Here is a 17,607-nt window from a genome sequence, read left to right on the forward strand (position 1 = left end):
TTATACGCTTATTCAATTTTCTGTAATGGACAAAGAAGTACAAGTTCCAAAAATATTTTATCTGAGTGAAAGCCAGAATTGGGGGGCAAAAATTGATTAGGAAGCAAAAATTGGAGACTATCGCCTTCATTTACATCATACTTTTTGCGTATATCAAGTTCTTGAACTATATTTTTATTTTTATTTTTATAAATAAGTTTGTAAGATTCTGGAAACAAGCTAATATTTGTGATAGTGCCACTTACCCTAAACGTGTAAGTAATAGTGTTATTATCTAACACAAAATGAGCTTTATCAACAAGGGAATTTTTAATACCTCGAATGGTAATGATACAGGTACTATAAAAATCACTTGGTGTGCAAATGTAAAAAAGAGAAGAAGAAGAAACAGACGGAGAAGCCGAAACAGTTTCGTTGTCAGAAGTACAACTTGTAGACGTAAGGTAATGTTGGTTGAACTTGTTAAGAGGCATTGTGTTAATAAAAAATATTGATCGAAAACCGCATATTTATGTAATAATTCCACCTTCACGTAGTTCTTCTAGAATAGAAACCATCTCGTTATTATGACCAGTATTTCCGGCATTTTGAGAAGCTATTAGTAATCTTAACCTATCAACAAGTTCATTATAATCATCAAAATATTTATAGTCAATGGGATTTGTATCATAAGACATTAGTGTCATTTTTCCTCCTTTTTTGGTCGCCATTTTTCGAGTAAGTACACCAGTTACAAGGGAAGATGGAATGGAACCAGATCTAGGACGTGTATAAACATGTAATTGTGGTTTAACGATAAAAAGCCATTTGTCTTTTATATCACTGGAAAATTTGCGAACTGGTAGGTCCTCCTTATTTTCTCTTCTATATGCATTGGTTCGCTTTATAATATCTATATAATTAGTAAGATCTTGTTTTGTATACGAAACGGGATTCTTCAAAAATAGCAACTCATAAAGTCCGACAGTACCTCGATAATTAACTTTTTTTATCTTTAAATTAGCTCCATGAAACTCAACGTCTGAATCTCCAATATAAAATTTATCCTCAATAGGATTATGAAAAATTCCTAATATATGATCGTACTTGTTGGAAGTATCCCGCACAAGTCCCTCGATAAACTCTCGAGGAAGTGGAGATGTAAATTGTTCGAAATATTCACGAAGAACATTTGGGTTGTTGATTGTTTGATAAAATTGAGATAGAGTATCGTCTATAAATTGATCCTCTCGAGTTCTATCTGGTAACTCTCCACTTTCATTTCTTGTTTCGTATGTTGTTTCGTTTCCGATAAACTGAGTGGGTTCTAGTTGAGTGCTATTATATTCTGGAGGTGATACAAATGACAATTGTCCGAAAGTCGAAGGACTTTTTTTAATAGGACTTATTTTATCAGATAAGTTAAGATATTGTTTTTTAGATATATCTTCTGGTTTAATAAATGGATTTTTTATTGATTTGTCGCCCAATGCTGTTACTAATTCCTGGATAGGTTTAGTAAGGGGTGCGTAGGATTTTTCCAATTCCACTTGCGATTTGTCGTCACCACTTTTTAAAAGTCTAAATTTACGCTTAATGGCTCGACGTGATTTTACGAGTTGTTTTCCCAGTTGATCGTTCATGATGTAATAAACTTTAAAATACTGTTAGGGCTTTATATAGCAATCAAACCCTTTTCTATATCTACCGCAAGAAACATCACAATCTTTATCGATTACAAGAAATCCAAATTTTTTATCCCAACATGAAGATGTCATATCTTTAAACTGTTGCCAAGTCATATGGATATTGGCGTGTTCTAAATATATGTGTTTTAAATTGGTAGTATCTTGTGGAAAAATTATTAAAAGATTGGCGTTATCGCGAATTAGCTGTTTTGGAATTACCGAGTATGTCTGACAAAGATAAAAACAATCTGTATGTTTATGCCGACCAAAACTAAAATAACTACGTATAATATTTTGATCACAAGAAGCGACGTCGTCAAATATAATAACTGAGTTGTTTTTAATATTTTCCGGATGTGGTATATCTTCAGCGTTGCTGTACTCTTGATATCCAATTTCTAGCAATGGTTCAAGTACTGATCGTAGATACTGATATTTTGCTTGTTGTAATGATTTGGAATACAGGTAGACATTTTCAAATTTTAATCCGTTAGGATGCTCCAGTAATGCTAATAGCACGTTAGTTTTTCCCGACCCACTCGGACCTACAATAAGTGCTCTTTTCGAATCTCCTCCAAAGATGGGACCATGTTTTCCTACAGTAGGTATAGTTCCTAAATCATAGTTAGGTACGGGCAGGGATACTTTTTGTCGTTCGATCTTCATGACTTACAATGAAGGTATAAAAGGTGTGCGAGTATATATAAAGAATCACATACTCATGAAAACTGTCAGAGCTTCACGAAAACGCACAGGAAAAGGTCTGATAAATAGCTTGATTAACAAGCTACCTTTTGAACTTCATATTCCAGGCGGCTATTCTTATTGCGGACGTTAGTATTACTTTTTATCTATTTAGATTAAAACGATTTCTAACTTTGTTGTTATTTTAGCTGGAACCAAATTAAAAGAACGACTCGCACGAAGAGATCCTGGGATTAATCCTTTGGACGAAGCGTGCAAGGAACACGATATAGCCTACTCCTTAAACAAAGACATTGGTGATCGTCACAGAGCTGATCAAATTTTGGAACATAAAGCGTGGGAAAGGGTAAAGTCCAGGGACGCTAAGTTAGGGGAAAAGGTCGCTGCTTATTTCGTAACTAACGTAATGAAAGGCAAACGCAAACTTGGAATGGGTCTCAAAAAAAGACCTAAAAAACGAGTTATTCGTGCACCAAAAAAAGGTGGATTTCTTCCACTACTCTTACCAATATTGGGAGCACTCGCTGGTTTGGGTGGGGGAGTTGCGGGCATCGTAAAAAATGCAAATGATATCAAGGCAAGCCGTGAACAACTTGAAGAACAACGTAGGCACAATATGGCAATGGAACAAAATCAAAAGACAGGCTCCGGGTATTACTTAAAGCCATATAAGGGCTACGGAATGAAGAAAGTAGTAACAAAGAAACGATCAAAGGGAGGTAAGGGTTTTTACCTAAAACCTTTTTTAAAAAACTCCCGGTAAGGTTACCTGACAAAATTATGACCAATGTTGATCTTCTCAAATATGTAAAAAAGCTTGAAATTCCTAATTTTTGTGGAATATATATGCGTGATTCATTGCCGAAAAAATAAATGAATATGAATCAGCTATTATTAACCTTGACAAACAATCTGGAAAAGGTAAACATTGGACCGCTTATACGAAAAATAAAGATTTAATTACGTACTTTGACAGCTATGGTAACTTAGCTCCTCCTATAGAGCTTGTTAAATATTTTCAAAGTAACGGTAGGGTAAACATCAAATATAATTATGAATCAGTACAACCCTTTAACTCTTACCACTGCGAACAGTATTGTCTGAAATTCTTATATAATCAGTACTATTAAAAAGTTTCATTTTAACATCAACCTTTATTGTGAAATGTCGTGTACATTTACGTTAAGCGGTGCATCTTCAATTTTAAGTGCACAATTTAATCCACCCATATATTTAGAGGAAAATTCGGAATATGAAATAGGATTATCAAATTTTGAAACATTTAATACTATCCCTAATGTAGACAAAACTAATAACATGCTCGTTTGGGGTGCCGAGAATAAATTTAAATATAAAATTCCCACAGGAGCTTACGAAATGAACGACCTTATAAAAATAATTAAAAATAAGTTTATTGAAGGTAATGAAACAATAATTCATATTACTGGAGATCCCATAACTTCACTAATTTCCTTGAAAAGTAACGATTGGATTGATTTTAGTGTAGATAATTCAATAGGATCTTTACTGGGATTTCCAAAAATAAAACTTGAACCTAACAAAGAACATACATCTTCAGTTCCAGTTAATATCTTGAAAGTAAACACAATTCTCTTGGATTGCAATATAGCCACTGGTTCCTTTTTAAATTCCGATCCTGTTCATATTATTCACGAGTTCTTTCCGACCGTTCCGAGTGGCTATAAAATAGTTGAACAACCTGTTACTATATTGTATTTTCCCGTTAGTGTTAAAACTATTAACAACATAACTGTCCGAGTTTTGGATCAAACAGGTGAATTGATCAATTTTCGAGGTGAAACAATTACCGTACGTCTACATTTGCGGAAAATTCAATAGCAAATATGGTATTGCATTTTTACAAAACTGCTGCTTTTCCGAAACCTTTACAAAACTATAAAAGACGACAACGCAACAAAAAACATTACAGTTCTTCGACAGCGCGGCCCAAACTGCTAACCGTACGCAATCGTAACTTTTTGAAAGCGCTTGGTTTTCACGTTCTTATTTAATAATGGATTTATTAAGTGTTACCGATGAGCCCTTTAGTGATACATCAATCGAAAACTGCCAATTTCATAGTTATCAACCGTACAATTCAGCATCTCCTAACTACAATGATGAGGTCAGAATAACAATAACAGATTTTGACGCCCTTACTGCGCCCAGTAATAGCTATATTTACATTGAAGGTCAATTACTGACCGACAAAAATCAAGTCCCAACAAAATTCAAATTTATTAATAACGCTATTGCCTACTTGTTTCGAGAAATCCGATATGAATTAAACGGGGTAAATGTAGATTCCGTACGAAATTTGGGCTTAGTTTCTACTATTAAAAATTATTTGTCATTAAACGATAATACATCTAAGCTTTTAATTAACGCAGGGTGGTGTCCAAATGAAAAAGACCGTATTCTAACTGATGACAAAGGAAATTTTAATTTATTTATTCCGCTCAGACTTTGGTTGGGAATATTTGAAGATTTTACAAAAATTATTATGGGAATGAGACAAGAATTGGTACTGATTCGAGATAAAGATGACATAGACGCAGTATTATCAACAGATGAGACAGAACATCCAAAGATAAAGCTGTTAAAGCTATCATGGCATGTTCCTCACGTTACTCCTTCGATTTCTCAACAGATTATATTAAATAAAATCCTCAATAGTAATAATGAGCTACCCATTAAATTTAGAAGCTGGGAGCTAATCGAATACCCTGCTTTACCAAATTCCACGAGACATACGTGGCCTGTCAAAACATCTACTAAATTAGAAAGCCCGAGGCATGTTATTATTGCATTACAAGACGGAAGAAAAGGAAATTTGTTAAAGGACCTGAGTCAATTTGATCATTGTAACCTGAGAAATATTCGTGTTTTTCTAAATTCTAACAGATATCCGTACAATGATCTGGAGCTAGATTTTGACAGTAACCGCTTTGCTACTTTATATGAAATGTTTGCAAATTTTCAAGAATCTTATTATCATCTAACAAGTAATCAACCATTATTAACTCCACAAGAATTTAAGGAAAAAGCACCCATAGTACATATCGATTGCTCTCGTCAGCCTGAAGTTCTTCAAAGTGGATCTGTTACTCTGAGAATTGAATTTGAAACTACTAAGCCAATAGGTACTAATATCTCAGCGTACTGTCTCATTTTACATGAGAAAGAATTTTATTACAACCCGCTAACAAAAATTGTAAGACAAGTATAATCATTTTTCTCAATTATCGAAAGTCACTAACAGACTTTTAGAGACAAGACAAGTATAAACTTTTTTTTTTATTTTTCGAAAGTCACCAACAGACATACAGACTTTACAAACAAACATACATACATTTTTCCTTTTTCTTTTCTGATTGAAATTTTTTTAATGAATTCATACACAAATAATAATAAGTTATTCCCAAATTTACGACATCGTCTCTGTTATTTTAATTTTGTTAAATTAGTCTCTTTTAAAGAACGATTGCGTAAGCAGCATCTCCAAAAATTGAAAATTCTTAAACAAGACCTACAAATATATCTCAATTACAAAACAACTATACGTCAGTTACGACAACTTCAAATATGCGAGTAGTCGTTGACGTTCAGGGCTTTACAATAGGTAAGAAAAAGTTTTTTCCTAAGGAATTGGCCATATACGATGGAAAACAAGCAGCCCATTATATTTTTCGACCTCCTTTTGCAAAAAAACTATTAGACTTGGAGGATTTCCGAAAAGCCAATTGGTTATCGAGCAACTACCATTTTTTACAATGGGAAAACGGTTTCACACCAATGTTTCAGTTTTCCAATATTTTACATTTTCACACAAAAAACGCTTCAGTCGTAATGGTTAAAGGAAAAGAAAAAGCTGAATACATTAGGACCTACTTGAAAGATAAAGTATATGAATTGGAAGAAACTCCTAGTCTCCAAATGTCTTTGCCGAAATGTATGGGACATACCAACAATTTATGTATGTGTGCTTTAACTAATGTATATTATTTGTTCGATACGTTTGTTATGCAATAAATTGTTGAAAAAAAAAATAACATGTTTTATTTATTTCCCCACCCTTTCTGTATCATATAAAGGCAAATATTTTTTATAAATTTTATTAGTATTCACGATGTGTGATAAAGAAAGAGGTTACGATATAGCTGGCTTTTATCACAATGATTTTAACACAACTAGTTTAACTAATTTCTATTATAGATTATCTACGTTTAAAAACTGGAAAGGACTGATATCGGCCATTGAGTTGGCTGCATATGGCTTTTATTTTTTACAACTACAAGATATTGTAAAATGTTTTCATTGTAATGTAGAAATTTATAGATGGATGTCAAATGATGACATTTATAAGGAACATATAAAATTCAGTCCTAATTGTACGTTTGCATCGAATATACACAATCTTTTCCATAAAAACAACAGAACGGAAACTAGTGACAACAAAATAAATCAAAAAAAACGTGGTGAAAAAAACAATAAAAATAACAAAACGGAAACTAGTGACAGCAAAACAATCGAGAAACGTGAAAAAAATAAAATGGACTATAAGTGCATTTTTCTAAATGTATTAATCATTTTGATCCATTCAAGCATAATTTTTACACTCAACTCTCTATATAAATAGAAGAAAATAGATAATTTTTTTTTAGTGATATGGAAAATGTTGGATGTACAATATATACTTTTAACTGCAGTCATAAACAATACGCTATTTCTTTCTCACCCGTTTAATACTCAAGAAGTCTGGATCTGTTTTGACCACGGAAATCATTATGAAACCTGCTCTAACTGGACAAAAATGACTATATACGTTCCAAATATTTCATTAACTCTGAACGCAACAATACCACAAGATAGTATAAACTTTAAACTTAGATTTTTAAAGCAACATGGAAAAATAGTTGAGACTTTGTGGACCAAAATCATAAATTGCGAATCTGGGACAAATCAGCAGTGTACTAGTTTGATATTGTATTATATCGCAGTTTGCCTAACAATAATGATTGCAGGAATTATATTTAATTTATGGAGGAGAATGCGGGAAAAATCACAACAATTGGAAATAAAACAAGGTCGATGTGCGAAATAAATTAGAAAAAGTTGAATCCCAAGTAGAGCTGTAGCAGTATTCATTTTGGCAATATTTGTTTATTTATTTTATATAAAATGTATATTTTATTAAAATTAAATAGAACTTTATGTTTTTTATTTATTTCGGACTAAAAATACTATTTTTTTCTTTTATTTCTTTGTTTTAGAAATAAGACAGTAATTTGCAACGAAACATGAGAACATAAAACAGTAATAAAATACCTACAAATTTCTAAATGCAAATTTTGTTTATCAGTGTAAATTATAGTAATTACATAATATATAAAAAATGATTTTACTTACCAGATTAGTTGTTCTTTTCTATTGTGGTTTAAAGACAAAATAAAATGATTTTTTTTTATTTGTGTACCTATTTATATACAGTTAAGGATGTTAATATGAATGTGATTTGCATACGAATGACTTAGAATTATTATACAATATAATTAAATATTTAAAAATTTATCGACATAATGTTCTTATAATATTATGCAGATTAAAATGTCATCTTTTTCAACATTTGTTTATGGACTTGTTTCCCCAATAAACAAGTCAATTTATAATGACTTTCTTTGTTAATACTCTTAAAGGTTAATATTCTTAATAATAATTTATTCAAAAATTATTGATCTAATCAAATAATGCAAATATTTATTTTTGCAATATTTAATGAATAATAAATTAATGGACTTGTTTCTCTCCGGTTTCAAGTAAAAATTCTTAATAACATTTTTGTTAAAGCAGGTACGTATTTGGATATTTAGTAAATATTTAATCACAACTAAATTATATTATTTCTTTTGTTTAATACCAGGTAAATTCTTAACAATAATTTATACAAAATTATTGGTCTGGACATTTTAAAGCAAATATGTACTTGTATAGTAAATATTTAATCACAACTAAATATTATTATTAGTAGTATATACAACAGCCTACTTTTCATCAATAAAACAATTCTTTTCGAACCTAAACTGTGTGATTCTAAGAAAACTAGTATACTGATATACATACATACATTTTAAAACAATAAAAAAATAGAATTATATTTCTTTTCTATTTTTTACATACACACACACACACACACACACACACACACATACACACACACATACATACATACATACATACATACATACATACACCCAGAACGGTCTGATATATCATTATACTCCAAAATCCACGTAATATTCAGAAATTTGGTCCAAACCTACTGCCAACCCCCAGAATAACACCCACAGGACCTTTTAGATACTCCAAGAACTACTAATACTCCCCTATATAACAATCATGATCCACAGTCCCCCCATTAAAGCCAAACATTATGATTTCATAGCCCCCCATCAACTTCCCAACGCTGATCCACAAACCCCCTTCAGACTACACGATCAAGGATTTTTTGCCTGTACCACGCTATTTCGCTGTATTCTTGATCCTAAAACCCCCCTTAGCTATCTACTGACCGACGAAGAAGAGTTCGCGGTGAGCCCGAGGATAATAATTTACAAATGCGAAATCAAGAGCAAAATAAAGAAGACAAGCAAAATAACGAACCTGTGGGACCACATTCATTTCAATGTCGAGAATTTATTCTCATGAACTTTAATAGAGAGAAACGAAATAGAGCTTGTAAAATATTGTTACGATAAATAATGACGCATAATATGACTCAAAACTGTAAACACGTTTTTCTAATAAGTACTTTTCTAGTAGGCAATATCCAAGGGACCCCTACGCTAAAACCAGTTCCATGGCGTTCGAGATCATTCAGCTAGGGTCGCCGACCAAATTCTAGTAAGTTCGCCGCTCAGCTGAAAGACCAGTCCGAGTGACCTTCTCGTCTATTCGAAGGGAATCGCCAGAATTCTCGATTAACGGCATTTTATATTTAAAGAGGGAATTTTGTTGAGGACAGTTAGTCTGTAAAATAACATCGCGTCGAGTTTTTAAAATGTAACGCGTGTATTGTAATAAATATAAATAAATTATATAATTATTAGTGTGAAATAAATTAGTTATATTGTACAAATAAAGACTTAAAACTTGTAAGTGTTATAAATGTAGAACTGATAATAAATAAAGACAATAAATTAGATTAATAAAAATATTACAATGGTGTCACAAAAGTGGAATATATAAAATAAATTGTGAAAATGACTACGATTTATGAGCTCACAGTTACGAATTTAAGAAGACATCTCGAGGATAGAGAATTAGCTTCTACTGGAAAAAAGGCTGAGTTAGTCCAACGACTAAAGAACGCTTTGGAGGAAGAGGGTTTTGACCCTATATGTTTGAAGATGCTGTCATCTCGTCGATTTCGAAATTAGAGAACAAAGTTTCTGGTGACATCGCATCATTAGAGAACAAAGTCTCCGGCGACATCGCTTCTTTAGAAGACAAAGTTTCCAACGAGATTTCTTCTCTAGAAGGCAAAGTGGCTTTCGAAGAAAAAATATGGAAAGGAAGATGGAGTAAACAGGGACAGCAGAGAGAGAAAACAATCCAATTACAGTAGAGACAAAAGAAGACGAGACGAAACGTAAGTTGGAAATACGGCCGAAATTTGAAGGAAGTGGAGGTTCTGTTCATGTGAAAGTCCCAACTTTCGACAGAAAATCGTCATGGAACAACTACATGAAACAGTTCGAATCAGCTGCAATAGCGAACGGATGGTCTGAAAAAGAAACGGCTGTAAACCTGACTATCGCTCTTCGAAGAGATGCCTTAGATGTGCTTCAGACCATAGCCGTAGAGGAGACAGATGATTTCGAACAACTGAAGAAGACGTTAAATATGCGATATGGCCACGAACATTTGGAGCATGTATATCAGTAGCAGCTTAAAAATCGAAGACAGAAGAAAGATAAGGCTATTCAAGAATATGAGGTAGATATTGCCAGATTAGTACGATATGCTATCCAACAGCTCCCGAAGACATGATGGAAAAATTGCCGTTCAAACGTTTTTGAAAGTCTTCGTGATCATGAAATGCAGAGAACACTCGATTAGCTCGTCACAAGACGCTGTTTGATAATCGGCCGCCCTCGAATACGAGTCAGCTACGCAGGCCTCTGGCAGGTACAGTAAAGTTAGGACTGTAAAAGAGGAAGGAGATGAAGATAAACTTGACCAGCTCGTTAATATGATGAAAAGTATTACATGCAAGAAAACGAAGACCATAAAATCAAGAAACTCACCATCAGAAAAACTAGAACGAGTCAGCCTTTAGCTTCGAACTCCAATTAGATTTTAAGAATAAGGTAATCAAAGTTGGTAACGAGGAGGTATTTCTTCATCCACATGATGACAACACTGTGCAAGCAGACGTTAAAGAAGATACAGTCGTGCCTGCGAGAAGTGAAACGATCATAGTAGCGCGGTTACAGGAAATTGTAGACGAAGGGACACCTGTTATGATGGAGCCTTGAAACCATGACGACGAGGTTGGCCGAGGAATTATAATTGGAAAGGAATTGGTGACTTCGGCTAAAGAAATACCTGTGAAATACCATCAATGTCAATGACTACCCAGTGACCATCGAGAAAGATACAAAAGTAGGAACTTGTGTACCTGTGACATCCATAATCTGTCAAACGACAACATCCGATAATTCCAACGACAAATTCGACCAAATGGTTGCAGTTGCTGGACAGTCTCTAAATCAGATGAAGAAAAGGAAATTAAGGGAATTTCTTCGGCAGTATCATGATATTTTCATACCGAAAGGAGGAAAGACGGGAAGAACTACCGTTTTTAAGCATAAAATTGATACTGGTAATGCTAAGCAGTTAGTTAATTTGTGAATAATTGTCTATTTAACCGAGTAATTTGTTTAAACAATTTAAAATAAATATTTATTATGCAAATTTACTTTTCCCTTATTATTATTAGTGGAAAAGGTTATGAAATGATAGGTAAATATTTAGGTACATATTATAGGTATCAAAATAATATCTTTTAAAGTGAAGTTTACAAATATTTAAGATTTGCAAAAAACTAAATTTTTTATTTTGGTTAGAGTATGTTAGGTTAGATTAGGTTTTTATTGTGTGACCCAAATGAGGCCATGGCTCTAATAAGGTCAACAGCTTTTATTTCTAAAAGTACTGTCAATGGGCTGTAGTTGAGGATAAAAATTTATACGCCATATGCGCCACCGCCAGGGGCCAACTTTATTTTGAGCGTAACTCGCTTAGTTTTGATGCAAAAACCTAAAAAAAAGCTTTGTTTAAACACTTTCAAAAAGTTTTGATGGGTTTTTCTCGAAAAGTGCTTCATTTTTTGGTTATTTCACGTTGAAATATTCGACTTGGAAGTTGACAAATAAGAAACTACTTTTCATGAGCTACAACTCTGCTTCTACTGGGTGTACAGACTTCAGAAGCTGATATATTTTAACTATACTATTAAAATCAAATGCCTATGGATCCACATAGAGTCTGCAAATTTTTATTTAAAGTTCATTATGAAGCAATAAGTTAATTTATTTCATCATGTTTTTCAGGGCTCTAGATCTGGCTATTAAACATAAAACCCATATCGACACTGTTCTCTATTTAAGAGAAAAATATTTAAAAGGGTTGGACAAAACTGAGAACAATAACAGATTTATTAGCCTTAACGAAACTGTAAGTAGTTAATTTGTTTAATTCCAATAACAATTTTTTTATTTAAGTTAATTATTTCTTCTTATCGAACATATATGTATCGAACTTTCTCTTTTTTGTTAAAAACTTTAGTTACTTAACCGCTAACTGGAGACGTGCCGTCTGACAGACTACAGCATAAAGAATTTTTAATACCCTGTACAAATAACTCCGCCCATCGGCACATCACTTCATCTATTCTTTATATTATTCGTTGACTATTAGTGACCCGACTTATTATAGGTAAAGAAATACTCATATTTGGAAAAATTATAACCGAAAATCAGTTTTAGTAGTTTGTTAGACGGCACGTCTCGGTTTAGGTTACATTTTATTTCATTGAAAACGTCGCGTATTTGTTACAATCATGGCCGGTCCATCAAAAAAATCCGTTTGACGAATTAGATACTGTAATGTACTTGATCAACATCACGCTAGTGATTTTGATCAAGTACAAGATGATGTTTATTTGGAATCTGATAGTCAGACGGATTCAGACATTTCTACAGAGAGTGATGAAGAAAATATTTTGGAAGAAAATATAGTTGAGACTAATAATCCAACATATTTCTACGGAAAGAACCGATTCAGGTGGTGTAAATCTGAAGTTCGACCAGTATCTCGTACAAGGAAACATAATTTAGTAACAAAAATTCCCGTCCTAAAAACAAAAGCACGAAATCTTGGAGAGGAAGCTGATCCTCTAAAGGTATGGCAGTTATTGTTTGGCGAAAATATGTTATTATGTGTTATTTAGTGGAACAATCATAAATTGAATTTAATGAAAATAAAGTACAATGATCCAAATAAACATGATCTCAAGGATATTGACATAACGGAGATGAAAGCTTTCATAGGACTCCTCGTATATTCTGCGGTATTCAAGTCGAAGTATGAGAATATAAAAACGCTTTTTGCAACAGATGGAACTGGCAGGGAAATTTTATAACTGTCATGAATAAAAAGTTTTGCAGTCATTTTATCAGCTCTTCGTTTTGATAATCCAGATGATCGAGAAGAAAGAAAAAACATGATCCAGTAGCAGCAGTTTCTTATATATTCAATTCTTTTATTGAAAATTGTCAAAACGCATAAATATGGTCTAGGTCAATCGGCAACTGTTGATGAAATGCTTGTCAGTTTTAGGGGAAGGGGCTGTGTTAAAATGTATATGCCTAATAAGCCACATAAGTATGGCATCAAAATAATGGCTCTTACTGATGCAAGAACCAGTTATTTCTATAACGGGTATATATATATATACTGTGGCAAAGACTCGGACGGCTTAAGTCTTTTACCCGAAGAAAAAAAAAAATACTCAAAACCAACACAAGCAGCCTTGCAGTTAACTGCGGACAACTGGTTTTCGTCATTAGAGCTAATAGATGTTTTGCAGAAAAATAATATTACGTATGTAGGAACTTTGAAAAATTTTTGGCCAATAAAACCACAGAACCTGATTCTAGTGTTTATGGATTTAGAGAAGAGTGTACAATGGTATCTTATGTAGCCAGAAAAAACAAAGCTACAATTTTAATATCATCAATGCATGATATAGCTTGTAATGATTCTTCAATAGAAAAACCAGAAATAATTTCATATTATAATGCCAAAAAAGGAGGTGTAGACTGCATGGACGAAAAATGTGCTAAAAGTTCGTGTAGTCGAAGAACTCGCAGATGGACTCTTGCTGTTTTCTTTCGTAAATTAGATATTGCTATTGTAAATGCATACATACTGCATCAAAGTTACAAAAATAATTCTAATATTCAAGAAAAATCTGCTTTTGCTAAAATATTAGCAAAACAATTAGAAGATCATATGAAGGGAAGAATGGGTAATTTTTATGTACCGCGGCTAATTCGTGCTAGTATAGCGAGTATTCTTGGAAGTCCTGAGAATAACCAAGTAGATGATAACGAGCCATTAGTACTAGAGAAGCGAAAAATATGTTATTTGTGCCCTCGCAAGAAGAACCGTATGACAAAATACCTTTGTGGTCGATGTAGAAAACCTGTGTGTCTTCAGTGTACGAAACCAATTTGTACCAATTGTATGTAACTTTTACAGTTGCTGGACATTTTTTGCAACATCAAAATAATTTCGCTAGGTAATTTTTAGGTAATCCAGTATATGTTAGTTCCTTTCATATAAAAAAACTTACTTGATGTAGGTATATTTATTTTTTCACTGTAATGAAAAGTAAAAAATGTGACTGTCACGAACTGTAAATGATTAGCTGAAAGTCGTAGTTATTTTTTTATTCTCTGACAATATTTTGAGTTTCTTTACTGTGTTCTATTGCAAATACAAACAGCTTTTAGAGTACTATTAAATATATTAAAAAAGTTTGTAAGTTTAGTTCTTATCCCCTCTCCTACATTGTAGTCTGTCAGACGGCATGTCTCTCTGTGTGTATTAAAATAGGGTCTCTCCAGTTAAGGGTTAAGAAACTTTTCATAGATCGCCCAGATAGTGTTAAGAGTTTTGTCTACTAGTAAGAATAACAAAAAAGAATCTTTGTCCGTTTTATTTTCTTCTTTAGTGTGGCTTTTCCCTACACTACAATATACTTTTCCTGTCCAGTTATTTTGATCTTTGTCTTTTTTACGTTGTATCTTGAATGTAAGCAATTTTTACTATTTTCTGAACCTTCCACGGCTGGCGCTTATAATCTGGACACTGCGGCTGGCGCGCGTTGTATTTGTACGCATATATTTTTGTTAAACCCACTGGCTTAAATTTATTGTGCTAACTTAGAAAATGATTTAGGTAGATGTTAATTAACTATTTAAAAATAATAAACTACAGCTAGAGCATTTACTCTGAGTAAAATGTTATAAAATTTCAAAATATGTAATATCCTGAATAGGTACATTCCGAAAAAAATTATTGAAAATTGAAACAACTAATTAGTATATAAAAGTGACAAGCACGAACTTTAAGCTGCGGTTCGATCAGACCAATGCTAAATTGTGCAAAAACTGTTTTCGTGGTAGACGAATCTAGTTATCATTACAATAGAAAAGGACCATTGAGTGTATACCAGCTACATTTAGCATGGAAGAAAGCCATGGATTACCATTGGCCATCGTCGAGTATTCCTAACGCAATCATCGGCAGTACATAAATTATCTACTGATCAACTCACCCCTTTATAGCATTGTAGTCAAAAATCATTTCGGGTTTCATGGAATCATCTTCAATTGTATCGTCATGATGTAAACTAGACAGGAGGAGTACGTTTTTATTTCTTTTTGGTGTATAAAACACCAAAGTAATATCATCATGAAAAGCAAACGTGATGGATAAAATAGATATGCTTATGGGTTTAGATAAGTCATAGGATAATTTCTAATTTTTGCGACACGTTCCTAGAAATGTATGTTTGTAATAATAAAGCAAAGTTTGGATTATTGGTATGCTTGAAAACCAATTGACAGCAGTACTGTTCCGTTTTGTTCCTCTTAGAGGCTCACATAAAATTACTTATTATTACTATAACAAAAGAACCTGGTGGTTATTGTCCCAAATATGGCTCCAAATTGCAGGTACAAAAGGCCTTGTTTTCTGCTAGCGCAAATACTTGTAATCCATATTTAATTCATTTATTAGGTATATACTGTTTAAAACTGCATAAACATTTCAAAAATCTCTCGCACGGGACAAAATTTATCTAATAATTGTCTTTCCCCACGTGAATTTATATCATCAAACCTGTTATAGAAAAAATTTAAATCGGTACCTGGGCATTGTTAGTCGAAACATGTCAACTCCTGTACCGACTTTATTCCAAAGTTCGTCTGTGCTTAACCTGCCAGGTTTCAATACATCTGCCAAATAGAGTAAACCAATAAGCACGAATTTCTAAAACATATGTTTCCTGTGCGTTCCTCTCTCGATTATAGTTTTCTTGGGAGTATGTTTGTAGATTTAACAATAATGGTTATTATGATCATGGTGTCGTTAAAAAAATATTTCCAAATATCTAGTTCACCCTTTAAATTCTTGGTAACTTCTTGCATCTGGCAAATGCATAATTAAGTTTTCTAAACAGGTTCTAACATTTCTTGGAGGAATATGTTTCATCCACTTAGTAGTTCACCAAGAAAGAATAAGAAATTTCTTGTTCTGTATCACACTTTTCATCCATGTGTTCTGTTATTTTCTTCTTCGTCATACTCAATATTTTCATTCCCGTCGTCGTCTCGAAGGCATTCGCGCATTAGACGTAGCAAATGTTCTTGTTTTGCCTCATACGCATACATTTTAAAATTCACATTAACTGACAAACGTTAAAAATTTTAAAACACAGCTAGCGCACGGAGAATTTGTCCGCAATCAGCGACTGACACTTCGTGTGAAGAAATCAATTAACATTTGTGGGAGGTAGATGGACGGGCTAGAACAAAAGGGTGGGTAGTTTTTGAAAAATTGAAAAGTTTAGATCGGTGGAGATTTTGTCCGCGCGCTAGCCGTGGAAGGTTAATATTCTTGTTCTATAAATTATATCTAAAATAGAATTGAACCCATGCCAAATACCAACGGTACAGACCGATCTCTGATCCAGACCACTAAGTGTTTCTTTGTCTAAATCTATAATGTATAGTATAGTAGTAATGTACATATATAAATAAGTAAATAAATATTAATATACTTATTTTGTTGACTTTTTAATATATCGGTGTTGATATTATATATTTTTTACTTTTCAGGTTAACATTGATAAAGAAAAAGTTGAACAAAAGCTTATGATGGAGTTTCAAAAACAAAAGCAAAGTGGATAAATATATTTTACTATATCACTGTTCAAAAATTGTATATAAATAAAATATCGTCGTTAATTTCCTTCATTTTTTGCTTATTAGTACTTCATTTTAGTATTTTTTCAGAATTAACTACAAAGTCAACATTTTGTTAGTGAGTGCTTAACCTCTTTTTCGAATGGATCATGATGGAACATCCATACAATACAAAAGCTTAGCCACTGCGAAGAACGTATGGTACTGGTCCCAGTCTCGCTAGTGGTTGAACACCTACCTAAGTATATTAAAGGGCCTCGTATTTTTAATTAAGAGTATTACTTAAGTACATAATTACATCTGGTTATAGATATCACTGTATATTTTCTAACATTCCTATACCACATTATCAAAGTTTGAGAAACTTGGAACAACGAAATTGATAAATTTGTGGAGAATCACAAACGTGTTGGACAAAGTTATCAGTCTGGTATTGATAAAATTATTCACATGACACACGATAGACTAATTACTGAGTCAAACATTGAGAAAAGTAGATTTTTACTAAGGAACTAAGATATCTTTATAGATTCGAAATCTACTTCATTCTGATGTCCAGAGTTTTTCTTCTAGAGTTTTTCTGTGCAAGGTATTTTAATTGAATACCTACATTGTTTGATACAACTAGAGACAGTTACAGCCTCTTAGAACATTGT

The 17,607-nt window shown here is 32.9% G+C and overlaps 1 protein-coding gene across 1 annotated transcript in view; it reads left to right on the plus strand.

Annotated features, from left to right (window-relative positions):
* The window catches only part of Oseg5 (intraflagellar transport protein Oseg5), a 154,801-nt gene extending 137,804 nt beyond the window's left edge, over nucleotides 1-16,997 (plus strand). Inside the window, exons 11-12 of the mRNA XM_072537501.1 lie at nucleotides 12,008-12,131; nucleotides 16,865-16,997. Coding sequence (XP_072393602.1) covers nucleotides 12,008-12,131; nucleotides 16,865-16,936 — 196 coding nt within the window. The 3' untranslated portion in view covers nucleotides 16,937-16,997. The remainder of the gene's footprint in view (nucleotides 1-12,007; nucleotides 12,132-16,864) is intronic.
* Nucleotides 16,998-17,607: the final 610 nt, after the last annotated feature.

This window comes from Diabrotica undecimpunctata, chromosome 7 (assembly GCF_040954645.1).
Source record: "Diabrotica undecimpunctata isolate CICGRU chromosome 7, icDiaUnde3, whole genome shotgun sequence".
Lineage (NCBI taxonomy): Eukaryota > Metazoa > Arthropoda > Insecta > Coleoptera > Chrysomelidae > Diabrotica > Diabrotica undecimpunctata.